Consider the following 24,277-nt stretch of genomic DNA (forward strand, 5'->3'; position numbering starts at 1 on the left):
GATCCGATGGCAGGAGCCAGGAGCCAGGTGCTTTTCCTGGTCTCCCATGGGATGCAGGGCCCAAGCACCTGGGCCATCCTCCACTGCACTCCCTGGCCACAGCAGAGGGCTGGCCTGGAAGAGGGGCAACCGGGACAGAATCCGGCGCCCCGACCGGGACTAGAACCCGGTGTGCCGGCGCCGCTAGGCGGAGGATTAGCCTAGTGAGCCGCGGCGCCGGCCCAATACACTTTTTTAAAAAACAAATAATCGTGGCCAGTGCTATGGCGTGGCAAGTTAAGCTGCCTCCTGTGGTGCCATCATCCCTTATGGGTACTGGTTCGAGTCCCAGCTGCTCCTCTTCCAATCCAGCTCCCTGCTGATGTGGTTGGGAGAACAGTGGAAGATGGCCCAAGTGCTTGGGCCCCTGCATTCACGTGGGAGAAGCTCCTGGCTCTTGGCTTTGGCCTGGCCCAGCTCCTGCCATTGTGGTCTTTTAGGGGGTAAACAAGCGGATGGAAGACCTCTCTCTGTCTCTCCCTCCTTCTGTGACTCTGCTTTTCAAATCAATCAATCTTTTTTAAAAACAATAACAAATGAGGAAAACCCCTACCGCAGTGGACAACGGTCCACGCGAGGCACAGACCCGGCGCCCTGCTTTGGGTCATAACTGACTCACAGGCGCTGAAGTCCCAACCATGGCCTCTCCGGAGCTCCCGGCAGTTTTCTCAGACCCAAGCATGGATGGACCCCAGCCGGCCGGCCTGAGACAGGCGCTCGCGGGCAGCGGGCGTCAGGATTCTTACCATTTTCTATTGATCCATGCAATCCTGGGCAACTCAGTTCCCCAGGGCTCAAACGGCACAGGCCGCAGTGGGTCAAGGGGCTCAGAGGCTCCCTCGCCTAGAGCAGCCGCGGGAGCTGGACAGGGCTGCAGGGTGAGCGGGGCTCGAGCCTAGGGTAAGGGGTGCAGGTGGAGCAGAGCCCTCAAAAGCTGAAGCTGGAAGCCCAGGTCCCAGGCCCCGCCTACCCTTCCGGGGCTCCCCTCCCAGGCCCCCAGGCACAGTATGGAATGATCTATCCTTAGGGGCCACGACTCTGCTGTCATCACCCAGTGTAGACAAGGAAACCAGGACTCGGAAAAGACACCCAGCCGTCAAGCGGTACAGGCAGGACTTGAACCCAGGCGACTCTGCCACCTGCCACACTCACCGCATGTGTGAACCAGTGGAGGCCCAGAGAGGCTGAGCAACGTGGAGAAGGACGTGCAGGACAGGACTCCCTGTCCAGTGCTCTTCTGGACCAATGCACTCCTGCCAACCCGAAGGGACACGCCGAGGGGGAAGGGAGCCCGAAAGCCAGGCCTCTCTCCAACCCCTGGCTCCCCCCTCGCCACTACGCCCCCTGGGCAGCTCACCCCGGAACTCCTCGTCCGTGAGGCGCTTCTTGTGAGTCAGCAGGAAGGGGAGCAGCCCATCCAGGTCGGCAGTGGAGCCCCGGGACACGATGTCGAAGAGGATGGGCCGGTTGAAGACTTTGAGGACAGGGGGCGGCTGGGGTGCGGGAGCCTTGGGGCTCTGTGGCTGCTTCCTGGAGGGGTGGGAAAGCGGGAAGATGCAGGGCACGTCCCCCGCTGCCCAGCAGTCCCTGGCCTTGGGGACCCAGGGGTTAGAGGTGGGAAACAGCTGAAGCCCTGGAGAGGGACCAGACTGAAAGGCAAGGCACAGCTGTGAATACCAAGGGATGCTTTATCCAACAAACTATAGGCAGGACTCATGCATGATAGGTGGAGGTGATCAGCAAGAAACAGCCTGCTCACCCATCCACTGTCCATCCACCCACCATCCACCCATCCATCCACCCATCCATTCACCCACCCATTCACCCACCCATCCACCCATCCATCCACCCAGCCACCCATCCATCCACCCACCATCCACCCCTCCACACATCCATCTATCCATTCATCCATCCATCCATCCATTTGTCCACCCATCCATCCATTCACCCTTACATCATCCATCCACCCACTCATCTATTGGTCATCTACTGAGCACTAAGGCAGAGAGAGATGCAAAGAGACAAAAGCCATGAGAAAAAAAAAGGAACAGTAGACTGAAAGATAAAGCATCTCATTCATTCATTTCATAACCCACTCAATGTATTCACTCAACAAACATTTGAGACACAGATACTTAGCCCAGTGCCCGCCATACAGTAAACACTCAATGAATGTTAGAAAGAAAGAATGTGGCTATGATTAATAAGCACCTACTGTGTGTCCTGCCCTTGTATGTGCCTGAAAGGACACTAACGACAGAAGCAGGTGGAAGAGAGGGCTGGAGGAGGGGATCAGACAGAAAGAAGAGACATCGAGAGGAGGAGGGCTTCAAGACACTCAATCAGTCATTCAACAAACATGAATTGGGCACCTGTTGTGTGCTGGGTTCTAGGAGAGAAGGCACTAGCCAAGGTGTCGTATGGGAAGGAATCCTCTTTCTGTCCCATCCTCCCCTGGACCAAGTGCCCAGCACATGGGGCCACAGGAAAGATCCATTCCATGAATAAGAGGATTGGGAAAGGAAAAGATGGAGGTCGAGAGTCTGGGAGGAAGGAGAGAGGGAACGACCTAAACTGAAGCCTGAGAGAGCGGGGAGAAGGCAGACAGGGAGAGTGGGCCAGGGCAGGCTGTGGGGGTGGGGGCATGGGGCCACAAGGGGTGCCAGGCCTGTGTCTGGCTGCTCCCAGCTCTTGTCCCTGTGAGAAGGGACAGCCACGCCCCCTCCTTCCCCTGCCAGGGCCCAAGCTTCCCACCTCAGAGTGGGCACCCAAGGGGGCACTGGGACACGGGCATTGGGCACCAATGGGTGACTAACAGGTGCTTCCTGCTCACCAGGGGCACAGAGACTGCGGTGGTCTCTAACGAGGGCACCTGGGCAGCCCCCACTTGACCTGCTCTTGAACTTCGAGCTCAGAGCCAACAAATAAAAAGACCCCCCCCCCCCGCCACCGCCAGACTCCCTGTAGCAGCCCTGGAGGTTCTCTGAAGCCCCCTGATATGCAGCCACATCCCCGCCCTCCCGGCCCCAATCCTCCAGCGCCTCCAGATCCAACTGCCTGTGATGGGGGTGGGGGTGGGGCTAGAAGGACAGCTTGAGGGGCAGCAAAGGAAGACGCTGCGCCCACCAGCACCCAATGAGCCCGCCTGGAGGTCCTGGGTTTGAGTCCCAGCTCTGCTCTCAACTCCAGCTCCCTGCCAAAGCACACCCTGGGAGGTAATGGTAATGGTAATGGTGCAGGTATCTGGGTCCCTGCCATCCACGTGGGAGACCTGGATGGAGTTCTGGGCTCTTACTCTGGCCTTGCCCAGCCCTGGCTGTTGTAGGCATTTGGGAGAGTGAAGCAGTGGACAGAAGACCTTTCAAATAAATAAAAATAAATATTGTTTAGAAAAGGACTTTTAAGGAAATCCAGGAATAAAGAGGACAGCGCCCAGCCACACAGGGCGTGAGATGGTGAACAGACGCCATTCAAGAGCAGACAGAGCCCGGGTTAGTGGGCGGCCAGAAGAGAGCCAGGCAGGCTGCAGGTCCATCCGTGACACACACAGCGGGGCCAGCAGGGGTTTTCAAAGCGCACTTGGGGAATGGGGCAGCTTCCAAGTCTGGGTCAATCCAGGAAGGCAGGGCGGGACCTAGAAAGGATCATACCCCGCATTGGCTCGGCCAAGCAGACGGAAGGTGATGGAGCCTGTAAGTCCCACGCCCACCTCCAAATTGCCAAGGACCCAGAGAAGTTTCTGGACTCCCTTAAAGACCAGTAAGGAGGGCTCAGCCCCACAAGGCACGGGGTCGGCAGGGCACAGACACCTGTGGGTGCCGAAGACCACCTGCACCACAGCAGTCAGAGGCCCTGGCGCCTGAGTCCGGGGCCGCAGGACGCAGTTCAGCAGAACCCGCTAGAGGAAGGAGGTCCCTTTGTTCATCTGGGAGTTCCCAGGTCTGGCATAGAACACATCACAGGGGGCCATGCACTGGGATCCCACCTGGGCGGCTTCTCCCCATTCTCTGTCTTCACTTACCGCTATGCCTTCTCCATGGGAGAGAAATGATTAGTGCTCTCTCAGAGCCCCAGGAAAGCTACTGGATGCCCAGGAATGGAGGTGATGCTTGGAGAAGACCCGGGTGGGGCAGCTGGAGTGTCCACCAGCAGAAGGTAGATGGATGGGTGGAGGGATGGACGGATGGATGGATGGATGGATGGATGGATGGATGGATGGATGGATGGATGGATGAGTACGTGGGCGGATGAGTAGGTGGGTGAAAGGATAGATGTATGGATGGATGGATAGAGGGATGGACGGATGGGTGGATGGAGGGATGGATGGGTGGGTGGATGGAGGGATGGGTGGGTGGGTGAGTGGGTGAATGGGTGGATGGATGGATGGATGGATGGGTGGATGGACGGATGGGTGGGCAAATGAATGAAAAGATGGATGAATGAATAGATGAGTCTGCTAATGAATGACTGAATGGACAAATAGGTGGACAAGGAGCTGACAAACTTGTAGTTAGATGAGAGGAAGGAAGGAAGGCAGGCAGGCTACCACTCAAGCACTGGAAATGAATGAATTATGAATAGTTTGTTAGCTGAGTACTAGGTGAGTATAAACAGCAGGCAGATTAGAGGATGGATGGGTACTTGGATTAGTAAATGGTAGGTAGATTTACTTGTATGGGGGGATGGCTGGACATATAACAGATGAAAATTTAACTAGGATATTTGAATAGTGGGTGTTGGGTGGGTAAGCATATGTATAAATAAGTGCATTATAATTAACAAATGGAAAACTGGTTACATGAGTGGATGAGTGGGCAAGTGACAGGTAAGGGGACAATTGGTAGGTGGATGAAAAGTGCATGAATGAGTGAGTGAGGAGACAGATGGGTAAGCAGATGTACAAATGAGTGAGATGAATGTATGACAGAAGGGTGAGTGAGTGAACTGGCGGATGGAAGGTGGTTGGGTACATGGATGGTTGGATAGAAGGATAGAAGGATGGATGGGGGGTTGGGGGAGAAGATGGAGGGGTGGGTGGGGGTAGATGGATGGATGGGTGGAAGGAGGGTAGATGGGGGTGGATGGTTGGGGTGGGTGGATGGATGGGTGGGTAGAGGGAGGGTAGATGGGGTGGATGGTTGGGGTGGGTGGATGGATGGATGGGTAGAGGGAGGGTAGATGGGGGTGGATGGTTGAGTGGATGGATGGATGGATGGGTAGAGGGAGGGTAGATGGGGGGTGGATGGTTGAGTGGATGGATGGATGGATGGGTAGAGGGAGGGTAGATGGGGGGTGGATGGTTGAGTGGATGGATGGATGGTTGGGTGGATGGACAGATGGATGGGTGGGTGGGCAGGTGGGCAGGCAGGAGGATGGATGGGTAGGGAGGTGGATGGTTGTGGGTGGGTGGATGGATGGATGGGCAGGTGGATGGATGGTGGGTGGGTGGGCAGGAGGATGGATGGATGGGTGAGTGGGTAGACGGATGGATTCAGTACAGAGGAAGAGCCCACCAGCCAGGCAGCCCCCAGTACTCACTCTACAACCTTCCTCCTCCACCGCTTGTTGTCACTGGGGTGGTGACGATAGGTGCCATAGTCAAAGAGCGAGTCCATGGGTGCTTTCTTGGGCGCCGGCGCCACCGAGGACTCATACAGGGTGGACTCCAGCAGGTCGATGGGGTTGGGCACCCCCTTGCGGAAGGCGCCCTGGAACTTCATGCGCAGGTTGGGCCGTGCGTCACCAGGACCAGCGGGGCGCCCGGCATCCGTGGGCAAGGGCGCCGGGGAGCCATCCTCCCCCTCGAACAGGTTGGCCAGCGAGGAGAGGGGGAAGGCCTCCCCACCAGCGGTGCCGCTTTCATCCCCGGGGGGCTCAGCTGCCTCCCCAGGCCCTGCACGGGGGCTGTCGCTGGGATCCGCCATGCCAGCCCCAGAGCCGTCTGCACTCTTCAGCCTGCAGGAGAGTGAGAGAGGAGTCGGGCAGCGCTGGGCCAGTGGCGAGGGCTCCAGGAAGCCCCCTCCCACGTGGGAAAACAGCGCTGCTGCCAGCTGCTTCAAAGCCACCGTTGTAATGACAGGGGCCCGGGGAGGCCGCTCCCAGATGTGGTCAGCGGCCAGCCCCAGGCGGGAGGCGCCACAGCAGCCTCATTCAGGGAGCTGGAAACTCGACTCTGCCTCGGGTGCAGCTCCAGCTACCCGCCTCCCGGCCCTGCCCGGCACTCGCCAGAGGAGCGAAAGCCTCCAAGGCCACACCGGGCCCTGCACCTCGAGCTGGGAGCCTGCGACTGAGCACTCAAGGCCAGCGTCAGAGCCCTACAGCACAGGGTTCAAATCCAGGCCCCATCCAGTCTTAGCCACTGTGAGCGCGCGCGAGTCGGCATCTCCCTGTCCTGGTTTCTCATCTGAAAAATGGGGGCGTCCAGGCCTCAAGGAAGAAACAGTAGGGGACACGCACCCCAGCGTCTGGGGCACAGTGAGCACCTGCCCAGCACAGCCATTAGCCCCCCGCTCCCCACAGACACAGCAGGTGCTCAGCAGACATGGGCAGGTGACCGTGCGAGTGAGACCTGCCAGCACCAGCGCCTTGACCCCCATCTCACAGAACAGGACACTGAGACCCCAAGTGCACAAAATCCATTCCACCATGCTGCCCCCTCCCCTCCCCCGTCTGTCTGGCTTACTCCCACCCTCCTCTGGGGAGCCCTCCCCCTTACCCCCCCACCTTCCCCCTCAGGCTGCACGCCCCCAATGTCTGTAGGTTTTATTCCAGTCATTCAAGGCATAGAGAAATCCTAGGCCGTTAAGCACCAGGAGGCAAAGAATGCACCTGTCTTGTACATCAACCTTAAAGCCAAGTATCATTTGTTCCTTTTTTTTTTTGACAGGCAGAGTTAGACAGTGAGAGAAAGACAGAAAGAAAGATCTTCCTTCTGTTGGTTCACCCCCCAAATGGCTGCTACAGCCAGCACTGTGCAACCCGAAGCCAGGAGCCAGGCACTTCCTCCTGGTCTCCCACGCGGGTGCAGGGCCCAAGCACTTGGGCCATCCTCCACTGCCTTCCCAGGCCACAGCAGAGAGCTGGACTGGAAGAGGAGCAACCGGGACAGAATCTGGCACCCCAATCGGGACCAGAACCCGGGGGACTGGCGCCGCAGGCGGAGGATTAGCCTAGTGAGCCGCGGCGCCGGCCATTTGTTCCTATTTCAAGATGAGAAAACTGAGGCTTCAAAGGGGCAGCCATGCAGATGTAGGGAAAGAGGTCTCTGGCTTCCAGGCCCTGCACCACGCCTGCAGCCTCTCCCCCAAGGGACCCCAGCTTGGTCAGCAGCCCAGATTTCTAGGGAGCCCCCAAATAGGAGTAGGGGGTCAGCCACCCCCACTCACTGGCGCTGCATGGCCGTGGGCAATCGCGCGGCGAGAACACCAAGCACTCCCCCAAGAAAGCAGTCGGGAAATAAGCCGCCACTGTGGGGATTCCGCAGCTCTGGCTGGGCCAGGTTCAGGCCTGGGCGTGTCACCCATGCAGGCTCACCCAGTCCTCACGGTGACTCCAGACCAGGGGCACCGGGCACCGTCCAGGGACATGTTCGGTTGTCACTGCTGCATGGGGGTCAGGACCAGGAGGATGCCATGAAACAGAGCACAGGACAGCCAGCACCACAAAGAATGATCCAGCCCAAACCATCAGCTGTGCAAAGGTTGAGAAATCCTGCCTGGAGGTAGCAGCTGCTACAATCCCCATTTTACAGATGCAGAAACTGAGGCTCAGCGAGGTTAAGTGACTTGCCCAGGGCCTCCCAGCAGGCTAGTGACAGAGGCAGAATTCCGATTCAGGTATGTGCTGCCAGAACCCCTCAGGTTCCCAGGCATGACCTGGGAGCCACGTACCACCCCGAGCTCTGCCAGGGTCTTGTCCGAGCTTCACAAGTGCCCCCTGGGAGGGGAGGGTCATGGGTGCCAAGTGGGGGCAATGATGGCTCCTACCTTGGAGGGTTCGGAGAGGCAGGCAGGTCAGGGGTCTGTGGCCCCTACTAAACACGTGGTGGACATTGGTTCTTGTATTTGCTCTTCATCATCACCATCATCATCTCAGCCACACGGCCCCCACTTGCCTGTCCCCTGCCTGCCGCCCCCACACAGCCTGGGACTGCAGAACCCACCTTAGAATCCACCCACGGAGCCCCTCCCAGCTGCCTGTGCCTGAATTCCCAGGAACCAGGTGAGCAAGACTAGGCGACTGCTCCCATTGTACAGCCCAGTAAACTGAGCTCTGAGTGGCTCTCCGGGGAGCCAACAGCCTTGAAGGCGACCCCTGGACTCCTAGCCATGGGCTCCTTCCCCACCATACCACCCAGGCGCATGCACACCCCAGTGTGAGCACAACTACACCCTAACATGTGCAGACACACACGCACGCACACACGGCCTTGCTGCTCTGTGGCAGTGCCCTCCCCAAAGACTGCCCTGTTCCCTGTGGTTGGGGAAGAGTTCAGTCCCTGTTCTCGTTTGCCCTGGAGGCTGTAATTACACATTCCTAACCCGTGCCAGCCTCAGGAGAGAGGGCGGCGGGCGCAGGCGCAGAGCCGGCCTGAGGCTGCCTGTGGCTCCGCGTGGCTCCTGTGTGTGTGTGTGTTCGTGTCTTTCTCCGTGTGTGTGTGCACATGTGTGTGTGTGCGTGTGGGCCATGGTGAGCCGGCTTCCCGGGGAGGCCTTGTGTGCCAGGCTGGCCTCTGGGCACCACTCTCCAGAACTCTAGGCAGGCGGCAGCACCCAGCTGCCTGTGGCGCCCAGCTAGGGCACGGCTCAGGAGTGTGAGCTTTGCACACACAAGTGTCACAGCAGTGTGTCCGGGCCCTGGTGGCCTTGGAGCATTTGTGTTTCAAGCCTCTAAGCTCCTTGTTTGGATGCAAGCGCCTGGTTAGTGGGGGAGGGGGGTCAGGTCACAGCAAGGGGGCCTGGGGGAGGGGAAGGTCACAGCAGGGGAGGCCTGGGGGGGGTGGAAGTGACAGCAGGATGGGCTCAGGCCCCAAGGAAACCATCCTCCTCCTCATTCGTTCAGGGAAAAGTTTATTGAGCATCTACTGCGTGCCAGGCTCCATGCAAGGAATGAGGGACACAGGTGGGAGGCAGAGGATAAAAACCCCTCCTGGGGCTGACCTTGTGGAGGGGAAATAGAACAAAGAAAGTGAGACACGGAGTCGTGTTCCATGGCGTGGGAGCCGCACAGACCAGAGGGGCTCAGTGCAGGGGCAGGTTGCCGAGTGAAGGGGCGTGGGGGTCCCCGAGCCTGGGGATGAGGTCCAGGATCCCCAAGGGTCGCTGTCTGCCCCAGGCTTCCTGGGATCCTGGCCGAACCTCTGCTCTGAAAACCAGTGGGCGAGGCCAGGGTGTGCGTTTTCTCCTGTACATGGGCTGCAGCGGGGTGCAGCGGGGGAGGGCAGCTCCCCGGCGCCACTGCTCGTTAGCAGGGTGAGCTCGATCAAGTTCCTCCGCCTCTCCGAGCCTCCCACCCTAGGGGCATCTTCGTGGGGTCGTTGTCCAGGCGCCTGGCACCGCGTCAGCGCTCCCTGAACAGCCAGCTGTGCTCCCTGGCCACTCCGATTCTGCAGAGGCCGGGAGTCTCCCGCTGGCTCGCGCTGGCTCACCCTGGCTCTGCTCGGGGAGGGCAGCGAGAGAGCCACCGTCATCGTCACCCGCCGCTCCGCCTGAGCTCATGGAAACCGGGACACGCATTTCTCAAATCCCATCCTCCTGATTCCGTGACCGTGACTGAGGAAAGCGGCTTAAGTCTGAGGCAAGTCTGGGCGGGCAGAGCCGCCCCACCCTGGCCTGGGGCGAGGGTTCCAGGGAGCCGTTTTTCTCGTTCCCTCCCTTTGGGGATCAATTCAGCCCTACATGCATCTGTTGAGCGCCACAGGTTTGCAGGGCATCAGGGAGACACAGAGGAGAACCTCCGAGAACCCGCAGCCCAGGGAGGGAAGGCAGATGGCTCGCCCCGCTCCATGCCTTTGTGGGCCTGTTCCCTCCACCTGGCTGTCCTTCACTGGCCGGCTGCTACTCGCTCTGCGGCTCCCAGTTTACCCGACGCCCGCCACCCAGTCCACACCGGTCCTCCGCGCTCAGAGAACAACCTGTGCCTCCCTGCTCTCAGGATGGAACACGGCCAGTGACTCACACAGCATTCTGCCGGGGTTCCGCTCCGGGAGCTAGGGGCTACGTCGCGTCTGCGGTGCCCCCAGGGGTTAACATCGCGCCCCACCAGGACGGGGCACGGGCGCGTGTTTGCTTTCGGAGACTGTAAGACCAGGGACCTCTGAGATGGTGCAGAGGTACGGCCCCCGTCTCAGTCGCTGAAGATGAGGCTGCAGGGCGGGCGCCTCTGGGGGGCCCTGGGGGAAGAGAGGCGGCAGTGGGGGGTGGCGAGGTGGGCAGGGCAGTGCCACTTCCTCTTTCGCCCACCTCGTGGTGCCCATACTTCCTGTCATACCCTCTGATAAGCACACCTTGGAGCACCTGCGAGGCCAGATGAGGTTTAGAGGGAGCCGGGGGTGGGGCCAGAGAGACAGCACCAGAGGTGTCCAACCCCTCCCCGCCCAGGTGAGGAGACGGAGCCTGGCGCTGTCCCACTCTTGGGGCCCCACGACCTGGCGGCTTGACAGGCACTTTCCAAGGACCAAGGGGCTCTGGAAAGGGCGGGGCGGAAGGAGGGAGGGGCTGGAAGAAGGGAGGGGCGAGACAAGGGGGAGCCAGCACAGTCCCTGGTCTTTCTGTGCCTCCGTTTCCCTGCCCATCAAGGGGCGACGATGGTAGCCCCTGTCCCAGGATGGCTGTCCTGAGAGTCGACTGAGATAAGAGGAGAAGCATAGAGCCCCGTGCCCCACACGGAGCGCACGCTGGGGGCAAGAGCATGGGACAGGACAGCTGCCGCCAGCATGGCAGACATCGGCGCCTTGTTAGTGCCAGCGGGGAGGCGGGGGGGGGGGGCGCACAGGCTGGAGCAGGTGTGACCGCTACAGAGAACAGGGCTGCTGCACCCAAGGCTGGGTGTGGGACTCTGGCAGTCGCCGCTGGGAGCAGCCGGCTGGGAGCTCGGCTCCTTGGCCCGGCGGAACCTGCCGCCTGCCAGGCTGCCCGCGGCTCACAGGGGCATCACGCCACGCCGGGCACACTCCCCAGCCGCCTGTGTTTACCTAGCGGGTCTCAGCCCAGCCGCTTCCTGCTCTCAGCACACTGGCCGCCTGTCCCGGGCACACAGAGCTCCAGTGTCCTGCCCGGTGCCCCCCACCCAGGAGGCCGCCCCCCCTCCACACTCACAGGGCCTGGGTGGGGCAGGTCTGGGGTGACTCACCAGGCCCTGTGGAGGGCAGGGTCAGCGGCGAGCCCTGGGCTGGGGGCACGGGGCGGTGCATGCAAACACCCGCCCCGGCTTTCACAGAGACCCCTTCATTCCCAAGCCCCCTGCCCTGGGGCGGGAGCTACCGGGAGGCAGTGTGGCCTTGCAGCTCAGGGCACTGTGCCACGCACATGGCAGGCTACGCCTCCTGGGAGTCCACTGACTCCCTGGGCATAGACGCTGGCGGATTCACTGCGGCCGGGGTGGGGGAGGGGAGGGCTGGCGATGGCTCACAGGTATGAGGCTCCTTTTGGGAGGTGATGAGACGATGCTGGAACCAGTGACGGCGTCTGTCTGTATCAATCGGAATCCACTAACGAGCCACCGGGGCGTATACTTGGAAAGGCTGAGTCGGGTGCTGTGTGAATTACAGCGCGCACAGCCCTGCCTGGCTCGTAACCCCAGACAAGCCGCTTCCCTCCCCAGGCCTCAGTTTGCCTGTGGCACAGGAGGATTAAACACACACCCAGGGTTTAGCCCAGGCTCGCGGGCACGGCAGGAGCTCCAGGACGTGAAGCCCCTGCCCCAGTCCACCCGGCCACACCCAGCCCCGGCTCCACCTCAGCCCCGCTAGGAGAGAGAAGCCATCTGGCCCCAGCCAGGAGCAAAGGGCCCTCATCATACCCCCAGAACCTCTTCCTCCCCAGCCCAGCCATGGAGAAACCCAGGGAGGGCTGGAAGCATTGCCCGAACTGTGTTCTGCTCCTCGCCTGCCCTCGCTGGCTGTGTGGCCTGAGCAAGTCCCTTGGTTCCCTCTGGGCCTCAGTTTCTGTATCTGTACAATGGAGGTGACAATGACCACCCCAGGCGGGCTCGTGGCTCACAGGGCATTTCCACCAGAGAGACTGAGCCCCGATGGGACGAGGCACCCACCCAGCCCCAAACACAGCCCTCCCACCCATCTCCAGGGGCAAAAGCCCTGGGGTTGGCCAACAGGAGGAGAGAGGAGGGGCGGGCGGGGCAGGAGCGGTGAGAAACCAGCGAGAGAGCTTCTCTCCACCCCAGCCCGCTTCGCCTTCCCGCTGATGCCGATGATACCAACGCTGGCTGCTGATGCGGCGCTCAAGGCCTGGATCGACCACCGAGACTCACGGCTGAAATCCCCCATCACCCCGGGCCGACCCTCGTTGGCCCTCAGCACGTGGCACCTCTGTCTGTTCTCAACCACACCATGGGCTCTCCCAGGTAGAAACTACTGTCCCCAGGCCAGCGCTGCGGCTCACTTGGCTAATCCTCCGCCTGCAGTGCCAGCACCCCGGGTTCTAGTCCCGGTTGGGGCGCCGGATTCTGTCCCGGTTGCCCCTCTTCCAGGCCAGCTCTCTGCTGTGGCCCGGGAGTGCAGTGGAGGATGGCCCAGGTGCTTGGGCCCTGCACCCCATGGGAGACCAGGAGAAGTACCTGGCTCCTGGGTTCAGATCAGCACAGCTCCAACCGTAGCAGCCATTTGGGGGGTGAACCAACAGAAGGAAGACCTTTCTCTCTGTCTTTCTCTCACTGTCTAACTCTGCCTGTCAAAAAAAAAAAATTTACTGTCTCCAGACAGACAAAGTCCCGGGAGAAAGGAGGCAGGGGCTGAGGTTTACCCAATACCTGAGCAATGCTCACTCCCATGTCTTGTCAGAGGCAGGCGTTAGCGTTATTCCCATATCATGGACGAGCAAACCGAGGCTCCGAAAGACCAAAAGGCCCAGCTGGGGTCACAGCTCAATGGGAACAGAATGTGGCTAGGATCCCAAACATCTGCTTTAAAATCCATTGGCGGGGCTGGTGCTGTGGCGTAACAGGTAAAGCCGCCACTTGCAGAGCCGGCATCCCATATGGGTACCAGTTCTGATGCAGCTCCCTGCTAATGCACCTGGGAAAGCAGCAGAAGATGGCCCAAGCGCTTGGGCCCCTGCACCTGTGTGGGAGACCCGGAAGAAGCTCCTGGCTCCCGGCTTTGGATTGGCGCAGCTCCAACAGGGATCCAGGTAACTGTGTGCATCCAGGTAAAGGTGTGCATTCGTAAGGAGCTGGATCAGAAGCAGAGCAGGAACCCAAGCCCGGGCACTCCAGTGTGGGATGTGGCATCCAAACTGCTGTGCCAAATGCCCACCCGGTATCTCCTTGTTTGCAAAGCAGAAAGAGAAAAACAGAGAGAAAGAGAGAGAGAGGGAGGGAGGGAGAGAGAGAGAGAGAGAGAGAGAGAGAGACTCCCATCCGCTGGTTCACGCCCAGATGTGTGCAACAGCTGAGGCTGGGCCAGGCCAAAGCCAGGAGCTGGGCGCTCCATGTGAGTCTCCCACATGGGTGCAGGAGCCCAAGCACTCGAGCCTCACCGCTGCCTCCCAGGCTCTGCACTGGCAGGAACTGGAGCTGGGAGTCCAAGCCCGGCTCTCTGATGAGGGACACAGGCGTTAAGACTGATGGCCTGCCCCGCCACCTCCCACTTCTTCCTCCTGCCCCACTCCGCTCTCCTGGCCGTGCCGTCACAAGCGAGGGTGACACTGCCGCAGCACCCCCGCGGGGTCCCTGCACAACCACGCTCAGGGATGCGCCTGCGCCTGCAGCTCCTCTGCACCTCCCGCACGCCCAGGGAGACGCGACTCCACAAGCCCGTGAAATCCACGTTCAATAAGCCACAGCTGTGAACTAGGGCGCGGGGCGAAGACAAGCAGGAAACTGATCCCTCTCCCCTTATCCTGGGATCCTGCTAGGAACCCGGGGTTCTCTTTAAGATTGTGTTTATTTGAAAGGCAGAGACACAGAGAGAAAGACAGGAAGAAAGGCAGAGCTTCCATCCACTGGTTCACTCCCCGCATGCTTGCCATGGCCAGGCTAAAGATCGGAGCCGGAAACTCCATGCAGGTCTCCCTCATAGCGGGCAGGGACCCAGGGACTTGAGCCATCACCTGCTGCCTCCCAGGGTCTGCACTGGCAGGAAGCGGGGGTCAGGACCTCCTGCTGAGTGTTCAATCCAGGTCCTCTGAGGTTGGACACAATGTGTCGTAACCAACATCCTAACTGCAAGGCTAACTGATCTCCCCTAAACTGACCCGATTGATTGATTGATTGATTGATTCGAAAGGCAGAATGACGGACAGACAGGGAGAAACAGAGACTGAGGTCTCCCGTCCTCTGGTTCACTCCTCAAGTGCCCACAACAGCCAGGGCTGGGCCAGGCTCAAGCCAGGAGCCAGGAGCTCCCTCTGGGTCTCCCATGTGGGTGGTAGGGCCCAAGGACCTGGGCCATCATCCACTGCCTCCCAGGCGCATTAGCAGGGAGCTGGAGTGAAAGCTGACTCGGTCCAGGCACTCTGCTGTGGGATCCAGGCGTCCACTGTGCCACACACCTGCTCCCACTAATCTATCTTTTCATTCTATTCTCCTTGAAGTTGTTGAAGTTCCCTAGTATTTGCTGAATGAAGGAACGAGTTAATGAATTCAGATAAAAAGCCAAAGACAAGCTTAGTCACTTTACCTAAGATGGACAAGTCGCAAAAGCCGAATCTGCCCAAGTAACTAGCGAGCTAGCTTCCTCCCTCCCGTCCTTGAACTTCCTGAACACCTACTATGTGCACCTCTTCTCCGACTTACAAGATCAACAGTCCTGTAAGGGTGATCACTGTCAGAGTCCATTTCACCGATGAGGAAAACTGAGGCTAGGTGAGGCCAGGACACTCACCCAAGTGAGAGCCTGTCTCCCTCCCTCCTCCCTCCCTCCCCTTACCTCCAGGGACTCCCTAGCCGCATCTCTGTGCCAAGTGGGGAGAGCAGTGCACCAGGCTGGCGGGTCCCTGCCTGAGGTCGGTCAGCCGCATGCCCACCTCACCTGCCTGGGTCACCCCAGAATCCCCAGGGCCACTCCCCCCCCAAATGCACACACACATACACACATGCACACACCCACATGCACACGCCTATGCACAAGTACACACGCACACCCACACAAAGCGGGAGCTGTCTCGAAGGTGGTCGGTCCCCGCCCTGCCCAGGGTGGCGGGTGGGGCGCAGGCCACTCCACCCTGCGGGACAAACCGGGGCGACTGGGCAGCTCTTTGTGCGGGAGCAGGCGGGGCGGGTGGGCGGCAGGAAGAGCCTTACTCACTCTCAAACACAAATAAGAGCAGCCCCTCCGCGCCGGCCGCCTGTCTGCCCGCCCGGTGCCCCGCCTCCTCCTGCGCCTTTTCCAACGCCCTGACCTCATGCGGAGCGGAGCTGCCAGGGCTTCCTGTGGCCCGGCCTGCTCCCCTGTGACCTCCCTCACCAACGAGGAAGCAGGCGCAGGCGGCCGGGAAGGGGCTGGGGCGGCAAGGAAGTCGTGGTCACGGTGAGAGCGAGGGCTCCTCTCCCTTCGTCATTCCTGCCGGGCCAGGGTGCCAGTGGAGGGGACCCAAGGACAGCCCGAGGCCAGGATGGGAGTGGCAGTCACAACAGCCCAAAGCCCCCTCCAGCAGGCGACGCTCTGACCCCCAGCCAGCCCCAGTGGCAGCTCCAGGAACAGAGAGGTTGAGCCACCTTTTGAGGTCACACAGCAGCAGGCGGCAGAGCTGGGAGATGAATGGAGAGGGGCTCAAGGTGGCTTTTTGGGCAGGCAGCTGAGCCAGACACTGGGCTTTTCAGGGACCCAAGGACACCTCAGTCACTCTGGCTTCCAGGTCCAGCCCTGGGTAAACGCCTTCCCACTCTGTCTCAGCTTCCGCGGCTGTAAAATGAGACCAAGCCGTCCTGCCCCTGCCACCTGCTGAGGGGAGGGGCTGCGACAGTGTGAGATGGAACACAGGGCAGCGGACGTCACCACCACCCCACGAGGCCAGCGCCACCATCATCCCCACTAACAGATGAGCACACGGAGGCCACAGGAGGAAGGCAGCTGGCCGGGAGCTGGGCTCTGACCCCGCACGGTCGGGCTCCATCTTTGGCTTCTCAGCAACTAATCAGGCAAGTGGGAAACGTGGACGGCTCCTGGCACTCGGTCAAGGCCCATAAAGATTCCGTGGCTGAAGAGGAATCGGCCTGGTGCAAGTCTGGTTTTGCCCCATTGCTACTTCCCATCCACCTCGCTCAGGGGATGGCGTAGGGGTGGTGGGGGCCAGCGGACACCGCGCCCTGGAATAGCAGACGGGGAACCGACAGCCCCATTTGACAGATGGGGGAAACCGAGGCCCGGAGAGGCCAGGTGACTTCCCTGAGTGGGCCCGGTCCTGTCTTAACGCCAATATCCGTGACCTTGAGCTCCTCCTGGAGGTCGCAGACAAACGGGGACACGCCACTCCGGAGGTGAAGGGCACTGCTTTTGGAACCAGACACACAGGACTCAGACCCCAGTTCCCATCCCAGCAGAGAGACCCCATGCAAACAACTTCCTCCCTTGGGCCTCAGTTCTCTGTCTGAAAAAGGGGTACAGCAACCGCTTTGTATCCAAATGTCCTGGAAGAGCGTGGCACTCAGTCAGTGCCGGAGAAACGCTCGCCACCATTAGAACTGTCAGTGCAGCCCTGGCCTGGCTAAAGCCACAGAACCTTGTACCCAGAGTTCAGAGCAGCGGCCGCAGTATCTCCAGAGATCTGAATTAATCTTTAACAGGGGAATTCTGCAGCAAATCACTGATGCGCGGCACAGCCAAGGGCCGGCTGGCGGGAAATCAACATTCTCCCGGCTCCCCAGACCCCGCTTGCAACAAGAGGGGGGGCCATCCCCTGGCTGCCTATCATTCAGATTGGAGAAACTGAGGCAGCCAGCAGAGTTGGGAGACGGCGACTCCATGCAGGCCGAATGCCCCTGGGCACAGCAAAGGAACACAAGGGACCCAGACCCCCTCAAAAGCATTTGTTCAGACAGCAACCGCGATCAGCCGCGCAGTGCGGTTTACTGAGCACCCACTACGCACCGGGCACAGGGAGGCCGGCTTGTGTGCGTCTCCCTCCCTCCCTCCCTCTGCGTTCTCCCGGCTGCCACTCTCCACTCGGCACCCTGGGGCTTGGACGGCTGCCCCGGCCGGGGGGCCAGCCGCCTCTCTGGCATTCTCCCATCTTTCCCACTTCACTGCCAGAGGGAACTTTCGAGACCACACGAACTACCCTGTCCCTCCCAGCCTGGACTTGCAGGGCGTCTGGGTCAGCCTCGGCCCCTGCCTGTCGGATCCCACGCTGCAGACAAAGCCCAGGCTGGCCCACCAGGTGACAGGTGACAGTCATGTCTTGGCTTGTGCGTCCCCTTTCCCTGAATGCCCTTTCCTCCGCATTTCTGGCCAAGGTGCGGACAAACACCTCCCTGACCCAGCACGGCTCCCGCATCACTCTGGGTCTCACTGGCGCTCCTGCCCCACCGTTCTCCACCCCACCCCCAGCCCCGTCCCCCTTCATTCAACACAGCACAACGTGACTTCCACCCGTGCACACCTGGCCAAGTGCCCACTGTAGGGGGGGGCAGCAGGATGCGGGGGGGCGGCATCCGGGCACTGGGGAGGGGCCGCTCTGCTTGAGCCCCACCCCTCGGGCTCCAGCCAGGCAGGGGTCCCAGGCAGCCTCACTCTGCTGAACTCTCGCCCGCCACGTGCCGTTCACGCTGGATCTGCCCACCCAGGGTGGGGAAGAAGGGGTCCCCAGCCCGGCCCCTTCTCACTCTCCGTGGTCCCCAAGTTATGCCCTGCCCTTGCCCGCTGGGGCACAGTGGCAGAGTTCGAGTCCTGCCGGGTCCTTGGTGCCCCCTCCCCTCCCCAACAAGGTTCGCAGGTGGCATCTGCTGACCCGGCTGTCAGCCCCTCCCCCAGCACAAGCCACAGGGCTCCACCCTGGGCACCCTGCGGGCACCAGACCCTGTGTGCAGAACTGGCTCTCAGGAAGACGGGCTGGGGTGTCACAGAGGGCTCTGCAGCTGGGGAGCCCCTGGCTTGAAATCCCCCTGGACTTGGGGGGCAGGGGCACCTGGGCCTCAATTTCCTCTTGGGCAAAGTGGGGAGGCGAGGGCGGGGGTTGGGGCCGGCTGGGTTAGCAGACAGCTCATCAAGGCTGAGGGGCTGGCATCCCTGGGCAAGCAGGGAGCGAACGTGGGAGGTCTCTCTCCCGCCCTCAGGGACCACCCCGGAGTCTCCTGGGTGGAACAGGAGGTTAAAGCTCTGTGGGCCCCCTGGAGGAGGAGGCACTAAGGAGCCAGGAAGTGGCCTTGGGGAGCACCATGGCCAATTCCCTCTGACTGCCCCAAGCAGAAGCCAAATCCTAGGGCACCCCCACTCCCAGTCTCTCTTCCAAATCCCCAGGACAGGAGCGCCCCAAGGTGGGCTGCAGGCCTCAGGGCCCCCAGACCCGCAGCTCCAACCCCAGGGCCCACGTGGGCGCCCACTTCATGGGTGATGGAATCCAGGCTCAGGAGCGGTGCCTGCCCGGAGGACATCCAGGCGGACCTGCGCCGCCCTCCTCCAGCCTCCCGGGCACCCACCCACACACACACACCCGGCCGGGATTTCGGTGCCCCGGCAGCCCCCGGAGCCAGACGAGCCACGGAGACGGCCCCAGAGGCCTACGAGGGGTCCTCGGCCGGCCCGTCCCCCGGAGTCCTGGCCGCTACTCACCTCCGGGACGGCGGGCGCCGGCGGCCGGGAGCGCGGCGCTTCCTGAATCCCGGCGCCCGCCCGCGCGGCGCTCCTCCCGCGGCTCAGGTTCCAGCCCCGCGCGCCGCCCCTAGCCGGCACCACGCCCACCTGGCCGGCCCCGCGCGCGGCCCGCCCGCCTCCGGGAGGCGGCCTCAGTTTACCCACCTGGCAAACGGGCGTCTTGATCCCCCGCGGGCGCCTGCGGGATAGGGCTCAGCCTGGGACGGCACTGTTTCCTCCGCTCATTCATTCATTCATTCACTCATTTCTTCACCCAGCGCGGCCCCGGAGCTGCCAGCCCAGCCGGGCCGCCGATGTTCTGCCGTGAGCACGCGTGTGCGTGCCTTCAGTACCGCGTGGAGCCTGGCACGGCGCGGTGCCGAGGCACATGCACACCACTTGAATGCCTCCACCGACGGGCACCTCACTGCCGCAGGCCCAGCCCTCGCATCTGTAGCTCGCTCTCCAAGCAGGCCTGGGCGAGTCCCTGAGGTCCCCACAGACATGTGGACATCACCGAGAAGATGCTGGGGGCACCAGGTCCGGACGGAGCCCGGGGGACACTGGGGCCGTTTGCATTATTGTTTCCCTTAAGCTGAGCTGGCCAGGTCCTTTCTCGTCAGCTGGTCAGTCACAGGCGCTCCCTGGGCTTGAACAGCTGGAGAGAGGAATTTCAGAATTGTTGGGGTTGGGAGGAGAGGGAGAGAGGGAGAGGGTGAGGGAGGAGAGAGAGAGAGAGAGAGAGAGAGAGAGAGAGAGACAGACAGAGCAGAAGCAATGTGTTCAAACCACCAGTGTGAAACATTTACAAAGAAGCAAACCTTAATAATTAACGCATGAGGCCCACGCTGTGGCCCAGCGGGTGAAGCCCTCACCTGCAACACAGGCATCCCATATCAGAGCCCGGGGTTCGATTCCCGGCTGCTCCACTTCTGATCCAGCTCCCTGCTAATGCTCCTGGGAAAGCAGCGAAGATGGCACAAGTACCTGGGGCCCTGCACCCACGTGGGAGACCTGGATGAAGCTCCTGGCTTCTGACTTTGGCCTGGCCCAGCTCTGACAGTTGAGGCCATTTAGGGAGGAACCAGCGAATGGAAGCTCTCTGTCTGTCTCTCTCTCTCTCTAACTCTGCCTTTCAAATAAATAAATTTTTTAAAGATTTATCTATTTGAGAAGCTAAGTTACAGACAGAGAGACAGAGAGAGAGGTCTTCCATCCTCTGGTTCACTCCCCAAATGGCCACAATGGCCAGAGCTTGGCCGATCTGAAGCCAGGAGCCAGGAGTCAGGAGCTTCCCCCGGGGTCTCCACGTGGGTGCAGGGGCCCAAGCACTTGGGCCATCCTCCACTGCTTTCCCGGGAGCATTAGCAGGGAGCTGGATCAGAAGAGGAGCAGCCGGGACTAGAACCAGCACTCATATGGGATGCCTGTGTTGCAGGTGGAGGCTTTACCTACTGTGCCACAGCGCCGGCCCCTAAACTTACCTTTCAATTCCATCTTCCATGAACTTGGCGGATGTGCCCTTGTCCTGGTTGACTGACAGCGTGAAGAAGTGTCTCACCAGAAGGGGGCAGCAGGAAGAGAAGGGGAGGTGCTGGGCCTGGGACACCCAGCAGGACCATCAGGTTGTAGCTGGGACACACACACACACACACACACACACACCCCGCCCCCTGCCACCAGCCTCTGCCCTGGGAGGACTGGAGACTCCTAGCCGCCAGGAAGAACTTGGTTTCGTAGGGAGGGCAAAAAAGTCAAGGCCTTAGCACCAGCTGGAGGTCACAGCACAAAGGAATGAGTCAGGGCTACGACCGGCATAGCGGGGCACTGCATCCCACATCGGAATGCCCAGGTCAGGTCCCAGTTCTGCCCCGGATCCCAGCTCCCTGCTCATGTGCACCCTGGGAGGCAGCAGGTGATGGCTCAAGTACCTGGGTCCCTGCCACCCACGTGGGACACCTGGATGGAGTTCCGGGCTCATGGCTGTGGTCTGGATCAAGCTCTGGCTGTTGTGGGCATTTGGGGAGTGAACCAGCAGGTGGAAGATTCTCTCCCTCTCCCTGTCCCTGTCCCTGTCCCTCTCCCTCTCCCTCCCTGTCCCTGTCCCTGTCCCTCTCCCTCCCTGTCCCTGTCCCTGTCCCTCTCCCTCCCTCTCCCCCTCCCTCTCCCCCTCCCCCTCCCTCTACCCTCCCTCCTCCTCTCTCCCCCCTCTCCCCTCCCCCTCCCTCTCCCCCTCCCCTCCCTCTCCCTCTCCCTCCTCCTCTCTCCCCCCTCTCCCCTCCCCCTCCCTCTCCCCCTCCCCTCCCTCTCCCTCTCCCTCCTCCTTTCTCCCCCTCTCCCCCCTCCCCCTCCCCCTCCCCCTCCCCCTCCCTCTCCCTCTCCCCCTCCCTCTCCCTCTCCTTTTCTCTCTAACTCTGCCTTTCAAATACATTAAAAATAAATCTTTAAAAAAAGGAGAAGAGCATCGTGATGGGCAGTGGAGGATCTGGGTGTGGCTCTGCCCGACCCTAAGCTGTGTGACTCTGGGAGGCGTCCCTGCCTCTCTGCGACTTCGCTCATCTGTGATCTCCGAGCCCGGGAGGCAGCAGGCGTCCTGGTCTCAGCTCTGCCCCACGCCCGCCGCCTCCCCACAGCCCTGCTATGCTGCCTCTGCCCCCTCCGCTCCTCTCTTCCACGGCTCAGCTGGTGGCTGCACAGCGCCAGAGCTGGACTTAGGCCAAGAGTGGGTGCCCAGGTCCCTGGGGGCCTGGAGTGACCCTCCGAGCTATGGAGGCAGCCAAACCCAGCCTGTGGGGCTGGATTCCTGCAAAGCCCTGTCCCCCCCGCCCACCCTGCCCCCAGCCCCGCATGCACCAGTATCTCTTCCCTTCTTCCTGCCCAGTTTGCAGATGGACAAACCAAGGCTGAGCACAACAAAAGCCCTGTGGGGGTGCAGTCAGGCTGTGAGCCCAAGAAGCTCTGAACTCAGACCGCACCCTCCTGGCACCACCACTAGCACTGTGCATTTAGGCAGCACCTGCTGTGTGCCAGGCAGCATGCAGGGCTCTGAACGCATGAGTTCCTCCAAGCCACAAGAGAGGAAGCACACCCAGGGCGGCGCAGGGACCTGCCCGGGTCACGCAGGTCAGGAGACCACCCACGCCCCATTCAGCAACAGGATTCAGCGAGGCCAGCCAGGGACAGGCAGCTCCTCTGTCCCCCGATGTGCAAATAGCCGGCCTTTGTGCCCAGCACCGGAGGCCCCACCCTGCCAGGCACAATGAGGTTCTTCTGGAATGTTCCCTGGGGGCAGAAACCCGAGGCCAGGTGGGGAGGGAGCCCTTCCCCTTGGGTGACCGCTGCCATGGGCACAGCCACGCCCCAGGTCTGTTCCTCTGGGCACTGCCTGGCCTTGGGTGTGGCTGAGCCTCCAATGGCCACAGGTGCCCCAGCGCCAGCCTCCATCCAAAGGCTGTGACCCAGGGAGGCAAGGGGGCACCTGGGCCATGGTCCCAGCCGGTCATAGTCATGTAGGCTCCCCTTAAAAAACAGACAACAAAATCAAGCTCTCGCCAGCCTCAGCACCTGTGGGTTCCGTGCCATGGGCGGCCTCCCTGGCTCTGCAGAACCAGGCCCTCTCTGTCCTCCAAGCCCGCTACTCACTCTCCCGCCTCAGAGCCTCCGCACCAGCCAGAGTCCCCTCTCTTCATCACCTGCCCTTTATGTATTTTTTTTTTTATTTTTTTTTTGACAGGCAGAGTGGACAGTGAGAGAGAGACAGAGAGAAAGGTCTTCCTTTGCCGTTGGTTCACCCTCCAATGGCTGCCGCGGTCTGCGCACTGCAGCCGGCGCACCGCGCTGATCCGATGGCAGGAGCCAGGAGCCAGGTGCTTCTCCTGGTCTCCCATGGGGTGCAGGGCCCAAGCACTTGGGCCATCCTCCATTGCACTTGCGGGCCACAGCAGAGAGCTGGCCTGGAAGAGGGGCAACCGGGACAGAATCCGGTGGCCCGACCGGGACTAGAACCCGGTGTGCCGGCGCCACAAGGCGGAGGATTAGCCTAGTGAGCCTCGGCACCGGCCGTATGTATTTGTCTTTAACTCCAAAGGCAGAGAGAGAGAGAGAGAGAGACAGAGAGAGAGACAGAGATCTTCCGTCTGCTGGTTTACTCCCCAAAGGCCTACAACAGCAGCAGCCGGGCCAGGCTGAAGCCGGGAGCCAGGAGCTCCATCCGGCTGCCTCCTAGGGTGCGACATTAGCGGGAAGCCGGAATAAGGAGCTGGAGCCGGGAGTTGAGCCCAGGCACTCCGAGATGAGCTGTGTCCCAGGTGACTCCCCACCCCAAGTGGCCACAACGGCAGGGGCCGGGCCAGGCTGAAGCCGGGAGCCAGGAACCGCCACGTGGGTGGTGGCGGCCACATACTTGGGCATCTCCCGCTGTTTCCCAGGAGTGTTAGCTGGGGGCTGAATCAGAGGCGGGGCAGCCAGAACTTGACCCTGAGTTCCGCCGTGAGTGCTGGCGTCCCAAGCGGCACCGTAAGCAACTGGGCCACAGCCTCGGCTCCAATTCCCTGATGTTAAAGATGAAGCAACGGAGGCCCAGCCAACCAGAGCAGAGCCAGGACTAACACCGGACTGCATGCTGCTGGTGTGGAATGTTCTAGAATGTTCCTTGATGACATGTTGACCTGGGCCCTTTAAGAACAAGGAGTGAGTGATCAGACTAGGGTTTAACCAGCTGGCCTGGGGGCCATGAGCGCCTGGCAGGCCGCAGCATGGACACTGGTGTGCTGAGCATTTTACACTTACTCTGTTAAGTCATCCAGGGGCCAGCGCTGTGGCGCAGCGGGTTAAAGCCCTGGCCTGAAGCACCGGCATCCCATATGGGCACCGGTTCTCGTCCCGGCTGCTCCTCTTCTGATCCAGCTCTCTGCTGTGGCCTGGGATAGCAGTAGAAGATGGCCCAAGTGCTTGGGCCCCTGCACCCATGTGGGAGACACAGGGGAGGCTCCTGGCTTTGGATTGGCGCAGCTCTGGCCATTGCAGCCATCTGGGGAGTGAACCAGCAGATGGAAGACCTCTCTTTCTGGCTCTGCCTTTCTTTTTCAAATAAGTAACTCTGTCTTTCAAAGAAGTAAAAATTAAAAAAAAAAAAAAGTCATCCTGCAGGAACGTGTATGTGTCCCATTTTACAGATGTGGACACTGTGGCTCAGAGAGTCCCATTGGCCTGGGTCACGCAGCTGTAAAGTGTCAGAACCTGGACTTGAATCCCCCAATACTCCCGCTAGAGGGG

The 24,277-nt window shown here is 60.9% G+C and overlaps 1 protein-coding gene across 1 annotated transcript in view; it reads right to left on the reverse strand.

Annotated features, from left to right (window-relative positions):
* Window positions 1-19,081, reverse strand: part of TRPV4 (transient receptor potential cation channel subfamily V member 4) — a 37,624-nt gene extending 18,543 nt beyond the window's left edge. Inside the window, exons 1-3 of the mRNA XM_070065747.2 lie at window positions 18,983-19,081; window positions 5,578-5,994; window positions 1,397-1,569 (exon numbers count right to left, since the gene is read on the reverse strand). Coding sequence (XP_069921848.2) covers window positions 1,397-1,569; window positions 5,578-5,963 — 559 coding nt within the window. The 5' untranslated portion in view covers window positions 5,964-5,994; window positions 18,983-19,081. The remainder of the gene's footprint in view (window positions 1-1,396; window positions 1,570-5,577; window positions 5,995-18,982) is intronic.
* Window positions 19,082-24,277: the final 5,196 nt, after the last annotated feature.

Source organism: Oryctolagus cuniculus, chromosome 21 (assembly GCF_051225735.1).
Source record: "Oryctolagus cuniculus isolate XC-2025 breed Fujian yellow rabbit chromosome 21, ASM5122573v1, whole genome shotgun sequence".
NCBI classification, from domain to species: Eukaryota; Metazoa; Chordata; class Mammalia; order Lagomorpha; family Leporidae; genus Oryctolagus; species Oryctolagus cuniculus.